The sequence below is a fragment of the Suncus etruscus genome, chromosome 6 (assembly GCF_024139225.1).
Source record: "Suncus etruscus isolate mSunEtr1 chromosome 6, mSunEtr1.pri.cur, whole genome shotgun sequence".
NCBI classification, from domain to species: domain Eukaryota; kingdom Metazoa; phylum Chordata; class Mammalia; order Eulipotyphla; family Soricidae; genus Suncus; species Suncus etruscus.
In genome coordinates this window covers 103,165,442-103,177,609 of record NC_064853.1, presented here as the reverse complement: position 1 = coordinate 103,177,609, position 12,168 = coordinate 103,165,442, and the positions used below count along the sequence as shown (strand labels likewise).

The 12,168-nt window shown below is 47.7% G+C and overlaps 1 protein-coding gene across 1 annotated transcript in view; it reads right to left on the bottom strand.

Moving 5' to 3' along the window:
- RAB6B (RAB6B, member RAS oncogene family) overlaps positions 1–12,168 on the bottom strand; it is a 44,744-nt gene that overhangs the window by 17,064 nt on the left and 15,512 nt on the right. The window contains exon 2 of the mRNA XM_049776008.1: positions 8,119–8,177. Coding sequence (XP_049631965.1) covers positions 8,119–8,177 — 59 coding nt within the window. The remainder of the gene's footprint in view (positions 1–8,118; positions 8,178–12,168) is intronic.

Genomic DNA, 12,168 nt, shown 5'->3' with positions numbered 1-12,168 from the left:
TACCGCTCCAGCCCACAAAGTGACATATCTGAATATGACTTTCACTCATGATGGAGTTGACCTCAAGGAGGAGAAATGTAGACCCAGGTCCCACAGGTGTCCTTTCAAAGGGACAAAGAGAATTCTCAGAATATAAAGCACATCTCAGAATGAGCAGCCTATAAAAGCGACCAACTCTGAGGTAACCCAGCTACTAAATGTAGCAAGATTTTACCAACCAATAAAGTACAGATGATGTACTACTCAAATCTATAAAGAAAAGTAGGCGCATAATGAAGAAACAGATAAAAATAATCAGTAAAAAAGCTATTAAAAAAAACCTCAAATGCAAATTTAGAACTAAAAATACAGCATCTAGAATTCCGAAATTAGTGAGGGGCATAACAGCAGGCAGAGAAAATAGACACTTGTGAACAAATCCACAGAAGTGATCTGAAAGGACACTGGGGACAACAGAGGGGAGAAACCTGAGATCCCCACCCAGGAAGGACACACCCTCACACCCTTAAGACCTCAAGACCAGTCAAAGGGAAGCCCACATTGGCCAGAAGGTAGGGGTCTGTGTGTGGGGTGGGGTGGGGATATGCATATGAGCAGACATGGGTAAGTGGGAACACATGTCCAACAGATATGCTGGTGTGTTTATGTAGCAGAATGTGGGGGCAGGAATAGGGGTATCACACCCATGTGTGCAAGGGGGGAAGGGAGCCTTTCAGCTTGAAAGTGAAGATTCCAAGACATGCACATGGCATGGGGGCTGCAAGGCTGAGGGGCCAAGAGTGTGGAAGAAACCATACTTGTGGGAAACCCAGGTCCCATAGGTGTCCTTTCAAAGGGACAAACAGAATCCCCAGAATACAAAGCACATCTCAGAATGAGCTTGTGGGAATTTGTGGGAAAAGGAAAGAGAATGACAGCTAGGTGTCCTCTGCAAGTGTCACCCCTGGTTCATCCCCAAGAGTAGGGTCTCTCCTAGAGTGAAAAGAGGGGTCTTGACAGGTTCTGAAGCTGGAGTGGGGTCTGCGTGTCTCCAGGAAAGTTGTCAGCATGTGTGACTGACTCTGGCAGCGAACAGATATGAAGTGCTTCCTTCCACGTGTGGCTGCAGTCCCTCACATGGCTTCCTCCCAACACCATGGGAGCTGATGTGAGAGCTGACAAGTGGCTATGGATCTGGATCCCCAGAACCTGCCGGGGCCCTTCCAGCAATGGCTCAGGCTTGTGTAGATCACAACCCCATGAGATCACCAAAGGATGAAAAGCAAACTGGAGTCGAGGGTTTGTGAGTATTGAGGCCGACTGAAGTCCCACACTGAAGGGACTTGAGCAAATCCATGAAGCCTACCCAAATGTTTCCAAGTTTCTGTGCCCTACATACAATCTTGTGTTTGTGGTCCCTACGAACACCCCAATTAGTGAATGCTTCTTGAACCTGCTGAGTTAGAATCTTCTAGCTTGCTGTTCACTGCACTCTCTTTCTTCTCACAGAGACAGAGTAAATGATTCTCCTCCAACAGTACTAGATATTTTTTTCTAATTTGGGAGAGGTACTAAAGAAGCCTTTTGTGGTGCTAGAGATCGAACAAGGGTCAGCTGAAATAGCAACACGTAAGGCAAGAACCTTCCTTCCTCTACTACCTCTGGCCCAAATGTTGTTAAATGTTATACTCTGCAAACTTTTGAGGGGGAGGGTGCTACACATAAGTCTTTGGGGGCTACTCTTAACTCTGTGCTCAGGGCTCACTCCTGGAAGTGCTTGGGAGACCATATATGGTGTCAAGGATCAAAGAGTGACAGGCTACATGCAAAGCCAGTACCTTAATCCTTGTACTACTTCTGTCAGCATGAACGGTTCTTAAAGTTACCATTTGCAAGTTACTAAGACTTTGAGAGTTGACACCAAGACTGGCTGGAATGTCCCTGACAATACCAGGGCTGCATTACTATGGCAGGACCCCCACCCAGCGGGGCATCTGGAATTCCTCAATAATCCAAGCGTGCAAACTTGCTGCCTTTAGAAAGCCGCCCACGCTTCATTCACACAAAACGTGAAGAACCCGAGGGAGCAGAATCCCTAACGGCAAGAAGCAACCTCCTTTGCAAGGTGGTAAGCATTATCAGAGGGGCTCCAACAACCAGAGCAAGAACAGTACACACCTCTCTCAAGTTGGAGGTTCCCCCAACCCCTTGGATCCCAGGATAGAGATATTTCCTCAGGCACTTTTTGAGATCGTCTTTGCCATGTGCATAGATTGTGAAGGCTCATTTTGCATCCACCGTTTGACATGACACAGTAATAAAGTCTGTGGTGGAAATGTAGATAGCAATTTGCATAAATTGACTCCAGACTCTTCTTCTCAGGAAGAGAGATCATGAAAAGGATGAGTGTGCATCTTCTTTCAGTCTGGGGCCAGGGCTGGGAAGCATCCCGAGTAGCAGAAAAAACAGCTGGCAGCACCAGCCCTTAGCAATGAAGTGGCTCTAGTGCTCTGGACCACCAACTACAGATGGGAAGATCATGCAAATTAGCATGCAAATGAGGCTGGCACACGTTAGAGAGGCAGACTGGCAAGTGCTTGTGGTATAGGAAGGAGACGGCAGTCCCAAGAAAACGTGTTGGTCAGTTTGTGCCTTGCCAGGAGCTTCCCAAAGTGCTCCAGGGAGGGGGTGCTGGGCTGGGAGGCCATGACTCAAGAGTCTCTTCAACAGCTCGGCCTTCTGGGGGGCTTAGCAGTCACCAGTTAATTCAAATATGGACAGACTGCTCCTTTACTTGCTGGCTATGGTCTGAATAAACAACCAAAGGAGATGACCCTCCCACCCTTGAAGAAAGGGGTCAATGCAAGCAAAATCAGGGAACCCCTTCAGAACCACGCTTATGTCCATGGTTTTGTGAGCTGAAACTCCTCAGGAGTTCAAAGTAAGGAAAAATAAACCCGTAGCCTTAAGGCAGAGTCCACGTGGTAGAATATTTTTTCTTTATTTTCTTACTAAAATTTTTTTTTAATTATTTTATTTTTTTTCCTCTCTGTAGTGGACTTTCTGAAGACATCGAAGAGCTACCTAGGTGGAACTATGAAGCAACGGAGGATGGATTTCTAAAATCTGCCCATCAGAATTGCTACTGAAAGACTCAATCACTTCTCACAGAAGACACTTTTGTGAACTAATGATGTTCACTAGCATATGTTCAAGAGTTCCTGAAAGCAAAACTAGTCTTCTTGGGACTCCCCGGAGACTTCTTCGGGTGATGGAGAAACCCAGTTCTGATCAATGGGACTTAAGCAGCTGTCCCAGGAGAAGAAGGGAACCCCAAGGAGATGTTGACTTTTCTTCCCTGGAACACCAATGAGGTGAGGTGAGACTGCCTGGAGAGACAGCAAGCTACAGCAAGCCTGCCATAGAGGGAGTAGAGCTAAAGCCAGAGATGACTCTTCAACACTCCCTCCACCACCACAGCACCACCTTTGCTCCCCCACTTCTGCACCTAGAAAACCAGAACCCTTCTTGGTTCAAGCCCATCTGCTTTTCTGATCTGGCAGAGGGACACCCCACATCTATTTCTGAGAGATAGTGGGGAAGGAATGGGTCTGCCTGACACAAGCCAACTCACAGCCCTGCGGTACTGGATTGACTGGTACCCAGGTGTAGGTGTACCTATCTGAGACCCTGGATTTAGGTGTAGCTACCTGAGACCCACCCATTTCTGGGAGGGGTCTTGGAAAAGGTAGATAAACCTTTAAGCTAGGGGATTCGTGGTCTGTCTGCCCTGCTGCATTCTCTGGCTTTTGGGTCTGTGCCTCTTTTGGTCTTTGACCAGGATGGAGGTCAAAGGAAGATGGCTAAAAGGAATTAAGATGCAGGGCTAAATAAGAATGGCTGAATGCTTGAAAGGTTAGGATAGAGGCCACACATGTGGTGGATAGGGTATGAATAAAGTTGATGCTTCCTGATGCCTGTCTCTGAATGAGTTTGATTCCGCCATTCACCTGGGCCTGGGACCCGCCGGCTGGATGGGGGTTGCGGAGCCACGTGGCCTGGGATGGCATCCACTTCCATCCAGCCCCATCTTTAATTATTTGATTCAACACCCAGGGGGTCTCTTAGGGCTGGATCAGCTTGCCCAGCTTAGTGGCATTCAGGAGAACTCTGCTTCATAAGGCTACCACTTCAATTTGTGGGGAGGGGTCCCCAGTGATGTTTCAGGGTCTAGAAGTTACTCTTAGTGATACTTAATCTAGTCAAGTGGGCCTGAAGGTTCAGTGCTCCAGAGCTATGCTGAAGTCACACCTGATATTTAGTGCAGTCAGGCATACATCCCAATCTTTGTAAAATTTCCCCCATCTACCACCTCACATTCCTTTTTTTTATTTCACCTCACATTCTGACCACAGAACCTGTTTGCCACAGGAAAAATAATCTAGCATATTAATATAATAGAAGCATGTTGCTCAAGTTAGCCAAGAACTAGGGCCTAAGTGTTCTGCCCAAAATCTGAGGGTTCAGACCCATCTGGTTGAGCTCTGCAGTTCTGAACTCAGGCAGGGAGGCTGGAATGTCCACAGCTTCCCATAAACACTGTTAACAAGTTACTGTCAGCTTCACTTCACCACAGTAACTCCACTTGTTGCGAATTGGTTTTGCTTTTATTAAGGGGAGGTGCTTCTCTCTTCATCCAAGAGTAACACACATTGTATTTTGGGCCCTAAGTTTTTACCATTTGCTTTAAAAATCTATAGGAAGGAACTATGGCTTTAGTGGAAATTAGTCACATTCAAGTTTAAAGTCTAGGCAATACAGAGTTCAATTTCATCCAAATGATTTCCAATTAAAAAAAAAAAGGGCAATTCCAGGGGTCAGAGCAATGGCGTAGTGGTAGGGTGTTTGCCTTGCATGTGGCCGACACTCAGGGGTTACTCCTGGCTATGTGCTCAGAAATCCCTCCTGGCTTGGGGGACCATATGGGATGCCGGGGATCAAACCAAGGTCTGTACTGGGTCAGCCTCATGTAAGGCAAACACCCTACCATTACACCATTGCTCTGACCCCTGGAATTACCCTGGACTGGATCAGCTCTGCTGCCAAGCCATCAAACACATTCACGAAACATCAGCTGTCCATGAGCAAGTGAGGGTGAATGGGGGTCGGGCCCTTACAGAAAGAACTGGGGAGTAAAGACTGGGAAGTGCCATGGGCCTCTCTGTGAAGGAAGGTGGGTGTGGTGGGGTCTGTTGGCTGCACTGGATGATCCCCAGGGTGTTTAATGGGGCTGAGGAATGACCTCTGCTCTGGACACAATGAGGAACAACCCCCCTCCCCCCAGATCTTAGGGTCTTGTGAGCTGCTACCACTAAGAAAAACAAAAAATCAAAGTGACACTTCCCCCTACATCTCTGGAGAGCTCATTAAAATGAGCCTGCCAGGCACCAGGGGAGCTGCAGCCTCCCAGCCTAATTACCACTCTGAAGGGCACCAGCAAGGAAGTTTTACTTGCTGCCATGGGGGGAAAAAAAAACACAGAGAAAAACCCACAGAGAGGGGCACTCGGGGGTCTCTCTACCTTTCTGTCACACATGACCTTGTGCAGGTCTCCAAGCCGCCCAACCTGCTGGGTCTAAATCCAAGTACCTCTCACAAAGGCCATGTCTCTGGAGCCAAGGGCAGGAGGCTGCAGGAGCAGAGCACAGGGTAGAGCCAGCCAGCCTGCTTCTCTGTCTCTCTGCAGAAAGGGTACTAAGTGCCCCTGTCCAGGATGCTGGGAAGAGGCAGAGCTAGGGAAGGTCCCACCCACACAGCCAGGCACTTTGAGTCTCGGAGGTCAGAGGACCCCTTCAAAGAAGAGGAAAGGAGGAAAGAGTGAGCAAGCAGAGGCCAGGGAGCCCTTCTGCATCAAGGATAAGGCAATCTATGAACAGTGGAGATGAGGTGGATAGGAATTCTGAAGGATGCAAATGCCACGATCCATACCAGCAAGAACCACTGCAAAGACTGAGCCCATCTCAGTCTTAATAAACCTGGACTTCCAACGGACTGTGATGTTTTCACATATAACTTACTGTTCAAAAGCACTGAGTAAGTGATATCCCTGTGGTCTCTCTCCCCCCACCACACACACACACACACACTTGCACTATTATCTGGAATCCCCTTATCAAGAGAAGCATTAGACAAGCCCACCTGCCTGAGCCTGGCAAAGAGCAAGAAAGAGAGAGAGAGAGAGAGAGAGAGAGAGAGAGAGAGAGAGAGAGAGAGAGAGAGAGAGAGAGAGAGAGGAGGAGGAGAAGGGGAGAGGGGATGGGCATATGCCATGCACACCAGCCTTGTCTGAGTCTCTTGTTTGGCCCTTATCCCCTCAGTAGTCTGCACTTCAGGACACAGCAGGAAACGGAGGGAGGCACAGAGGCTGTGTGAAAGGCAAAGAGGGTGCAGAACAGATAGCAAGGCCCAAACGGTGTAGCCCTGGTGCTGGGCTGTACATCTTACACAGGGCCAGGACAGAAGAAGCACAGGAACGATGCACACCACAGTCCCTGGCGATGCTCTATAAATATCTGTTCTCGAAGACTCACTGATAAAAGGATTCCATGATCAAATACACTCGGGAGATGCTGCACATGAGGTGTCTGAGTATATCAAAGCCCTGCATCAGTGCCCCACAGGTCCCAGAGGTCTCCTAATCCCTGAAGGTCCCAAATCTCCACACCTGCTACACCTCAAGAAATATCTGCCACCTCACTTGGAAATGGAGATCTCAGGAACCCTGCGCTATTAGAAAACTGTGCTATGACTGCTTTGATGTGAAGAATGAAACAATAATATCTTTTTTTTTTTTTTTCAGAAATAGTAGGAATGATTGTTTGGTGCCTTCTAAAAACCTGTAACTGCAAAAGAAAATTCACTTAATTCATTTAATCTTTAAAATCACAAGAGGAGCCAGGTAGCTGAAATGTTACTGACCCCTGCCTCCATCTCCCAAAGCTTAGCTATCAGATCTTCTGGAATTACAACCAGGTCACTGGTTGACCCTGACTACGTTCAAGAGCCAGGAGCCAGAGAGGTTTTCCTGTTTAGCTTCCTGCCCATGCAAAGCAATGGAAGCCAGTTCTCGTTGCAGGGACAAAAAAAATGAAGCGTCTCTGCAACTGTGCGTATGTATGTGTGTAAATACGTACACATGGACTTGTCTCTGCATGCATGCAGCTGCTTTGCACACATCTGTATGGATGCATGCACAACTGTACACATTCATATGTGCAAGAATTTGTGTGCATGGGTCGTCTGTGTACACGCACACATGAACTTGACTCTACATGCCTGGGTGTCTATATCCATATGTTGCATGTACATGTCTGTGAGAATCCACGTGCTTGCCTGATACTTGTACACCTCTGTGTGTATGTGTCTCTGGTATGCCTGTATTTGCATGCCTGTCCATACAGACAGGCTCCAGGGGCAAGTTCTTTACTGTTTTAGCTTTCATTCTTTTGTCTCTTGCCCATTTTCCCTCTACGTGGCACCCTAGGAAACCAAACACTCTCCAGCTAGCTGACCCTGGAGCAGTCAGGGCTAAGGAAAGCTAACCCTTATAAACTGAAAAACCCACAGAGAACCCTGACTTCCCCAAACTTTATGACTAATAGCCTGCTACTGACTAGAATTCTGCCTTGCAGATAAACAGTTACTGCAAACTTTGCCATTCGTGTCATAGTTCACATCTTTACAAAAAGTAAGATAGAGAAGAAAAATTGCTATTAAGAAAATTCTAATTAAGAAAAAAATGTAATTGCTGTTTTTATCAGTGCCGTAAGTTTAGGACCCTATTTATACACCGGTTTGCATATAAATAGACCCATATATATGGTTTAAGATCAACAAGGATTGCTTAGGCCTTCCCATGGGAGCAAGGAAGAACAGACTGATAAGAATCCTCTTTTCCTGAGAATCTTCCTTTGAAAAACATTTCCTCTCTTGAGGTTTTTTCTTTCTTTTTTTCTGATAGGTCCAGGGTGCAGCTTCTCCTCGGGAAAGGGAAGCCCTGGGTTCTGGAGCCAGCCCACCCCAGTGCCAGCTGAGTGGTTCGGTAGCACTCAAGGCCACAGACCTGGGCCCTGGTCTCACCTGGTACGTGTTGTCGAAGCTGTCGTACATGAACCGTGTGATCAGAGATGTCTTCCCAACTGCAAAATAAGGAGAAAAAAATGTTCAGCATGGCTTATGGAGCAGGGTCCTTGAAGCAGGGCTGCAGAGTCGAGTCGGAGAAAATTTGGGGTACCTGGAGTTGGAGTTGGAGTCGGAAGTACAAAAAATCTGAGGAGTTGCAGTCGGAGGATTTATCTACTGATTCCACAGCCCTGTTATCTACCAACTCCTCAGCCCTGCCTTGAAGCACAACTCACAGGAAGAAATCAGGGAGGCTGAGCTACAGAAACAGTAGTGGGAGGCAGACCTGGAAGAGCCTCCCTAAGGTGCATCCTGTGAGTTCCACTACCCAAATCTAAGATCTAGGAACAAATAAACACAGGCAAGACTTGTTGCTCAGCCATTGACCTGCCTTCCCTGGGCATGGACATGCCGCATGGCTCAGCCTAGGCAGAAGTCTGTGGTTCTGTTTCACTTGGCCTGGTACCCAGAGCAATGAGACTCTCTAGGGAAGTGGGCAGGACACCAACAGGTCCATTTCCTGGGGCCTGTGCTCTGATGAGTGTGTCTAACTCTCTTCTGGAGCTGCAGAATCCCTGGGGATCCCTGAAAAAAACTGGCAGACCTCCCAGTCATTGGGACAACCCTGGGGTCCTCCCTTATATCTGCAGACACCCCAATGGAGAACCAAGAGCAGAGTTAAGAGGAACCAGAAGGTTTTGAATCAACCCACAGGACCTAACTTCCTGACCAGCAGGGCTGGTTTCTGCTGTAGCCGTGGGCAGGACAATGGGGCCCAGCAATGGGGTCCAGACATGCCCAAGGTGCCCTCCTAGCATATGTAGAGAGTGATTAAGAAACATCTGTCCTGTCAGGTACCACAAAGAGCACTTGTCTACACTGCCTGCTCCCACAGAACTGTCTTGCTGCTGCTCAGTGGCTTATTCTCAGCTGCAGAATGCCTGCCGGCAGAACCTCTCCTTAACTCTCAGACAGGAGAATTAGCAGTACTGGCATGGAATCTGGTGCCTGGCTGGAAGGGCAAGGCCATCTCACAGGGCCCCTTTGGCACAGGTCCCTTCACGAGAATGACACATAACACAGAACTACTTTATTCATTTTTATTTATTTATTTTTGTTTTTTTGGACCACACCTGGTAGTCTCAACAGGTTACTAGGTTACTCCTGGCTCTGTGCTCAAAAATCGCTCCTGGCAGGCTCAGGAGACCATAAGAGATGCCAGAGACCAAACCAGGGTCAGCCACATGCAAGTCAAATGCCCTACCCACTGTACTATCACTCTGGTCCCCAACACAGAACTACTTTAACACTTCCAGTTCAAGACCCCTATTCCAACGAAATGCAACCGGGAATGCTAGAAACACACTGGATTCAAGATGTGGTTAGGTCTGAATTAATTTCTGGTTAGTACATGTTCAGAAGGAACTTTTCACAATAGCCAAAGTTATCATGAACCCACACTCTGGGTTGTGACCCTCCACTTAAGATGCTAAGGTCTGGCAGAGAGTGTGAGCATCTCCTGACAGCAGTTAGAGGAAGGCAGGGGCTTCTAAACTAGAGTGTCAGGGAAGAAGGTGGTCCCATCTCTGACACAGGATCATGCTCTCAAAGTTCCAGCAGAGGGGAACACTGGTCTGCCCTGTCACTAGGAGGTAGCCATTATCCCTCCAGACCTCACTTAAAAATGGGCATGATGGGGGCAGGAGTAGACATGATGGCATAGCACATAAGTAGGGCATGTGTAGGGCATGAGAAGGTTGGCTTTGCATGTAGCCAACCTGATTCGATCCCTGGCATTCCATATGGCCCCCCAAGCCTGCCACGAGTGCTGCTGGGTGTGGCCCCCAAAACAAAACAAAACAAAAAAAACAACTGGGCATGATGACAGCTTTGAAAAGCAGGCGATGTGGGCCCGGAGAGATAGCACAGCGGTGTTTGCCTTGCAAGCAGCTGATCCAGGACCAAAGGTGGTTGGTTCGAATCCCGGTGTCCCATATGGTCCCCTGTGCCTGCCAGGAGCTATTTCTGAGCAGACAGCCAGGAGTAACCCCTGAGCACTGCCGGGTGTGGCCCAAAAACCAAAAAAAAAAAAAAAAAAAGAAAGAAAAGCAGGCGATGACACTTTTGAAAAAAAAAGGTAGCTGGAGTGCCCAAAAAAGAAAGAGGAAACAGAGACCAAGAGGGGAAGGAGAACTATAGTTGGTAAAGCCTGAGAAGGACTCCTCAGTGCTGGAGGTCTGGCCCCTGGAAACCCAGCACCAAGGGGAATGGGAAAAATTGCAGAGATTGGGTCCAGATTGGGTGCATGGGGAGACCAATCTCCACATTCTCCCTGATGGCCCAGCTCTGCGAGAGCCTTTCTCCATCTCCTTACTTTGCTTCTGCTTCTACCATTTCATAAATTGACTTCACATCACACTCACCAGGAATTCATCATGATCTCTTGGTTATTAGTCTGTACACCATCCTCCAGACCCCTGTGCCTGACCTCAGGGATAATAACTAAATGACTGGACTGTGGTCATAAGTGAGGAAACCCACTTGCTAGTGCTAAGCGGCATTAGGCTTGCTACCCCTTTATCTCTCGATAGTTTTCAACCTGGTTTGGAGAAAAAAGGGAAAATATATCTCCCTGCTTGGTCATGTGAGACTAAACCAGCAGATTACAAGAATATCACTGAGACTTGTTGAGCTGAGAGGAAAAAAACTCCATAATGATGTCTGCTTGTGTTTAATAAAATCCTGCTGGCAGAGAAGAATCTGCTTTGCAAAGCAGCTCAGCTCTGTGCAGCAGTAGCTGAACATGGCTAGAAGTCTGTGGGCCGCTGTGACCTTGACAATGCACTGGCTGGGCTGTGTGGTAAGAAAAGCCCTCAGAGATGCCAGGGGCCAACAGAGAGTGGGAGGAGCCTAGTGAAGTGTTTCCAGTCCCCACATTTGTCAGCCCTGAGCACTCAACCTGTTGCACATGAGGCCTTCCCCGGCCACAGCCTAATGATAGTGCCCAGCCAGTGGAGGCTCAGCTTGCTTGTGTCTCCTGGGGAGACAGAGGCCAGACAGTGGTCTGGAAAACTTGCCATCAGCAGGTTCCAGCAATTCCTCCAGAATAGTTATTGAGGGCAGAAAAATAGCCCAGGTCCACAATTAATCTCCAAAAGGATATGATAGCTGCTGAACCTTCCCAGGTGGACTGGTATGGACGGACAACTCCAGGACCTACTCAGAATAGGGGTGGGTAGGTTCCCCTTTCTGCTTGAAGGCACAGTAGCCCACAGCCATATTCAATGCCCTCCAAAGATAGAAACTGCCCAGATCTATCACTTAATCTCAGCAGAATGCCATGCCTACAAATTGTCCTAGAGCTATAGGTCCCAGACTGCACAGTCACATATGCAATTGTGCGACAACCTCCAAATTTCATAGTAGTGTCAACCCAGTAGGATCACAGAAACCTAATGGGAAAGTTGCATAGAAAACAGTAAGTTCAATCAGTCTATAAAGTGACATGGAAGGCTCAACTAGCACCAACCACAGCCTACTAAATCCGTAGATAATGAGTTTAGTAACATCACAGGGATAGAACAATGATCACAAATTGACTCTTATTGATCTAAGTTTTGATCATTTCATTTGCCTTTGTGTTGTACAAATAATACAAAGTAAACTTGGGTCACTTACAGGGTCCTACCCGACTTGGAAGCTGCCCCTGAACTCTTGGAAGGGTGTATCATCCCCATCTCCATCTTGGCTGCCTATCACTCAGGGCTCTTCCTCATTTCACTCAGAAAACCCCTGGGCTTGAGAAATGATCCTTGGAGCAGGGTTAACCTACCTTCTACTTGTCAATGATATAGAAGAGGAGCCAGGAACTGTTCTTAAGTAAAAAAGCAAGAAAGATCTGGAGTACAATATCTACTGCTCCCCTTGGAAGCTCCTGAGAGGCACATTTGGATGCATGGCACTGCTGATACATGCACTTGGTCCTGGAATGTCCCCCAAAATAGAGCA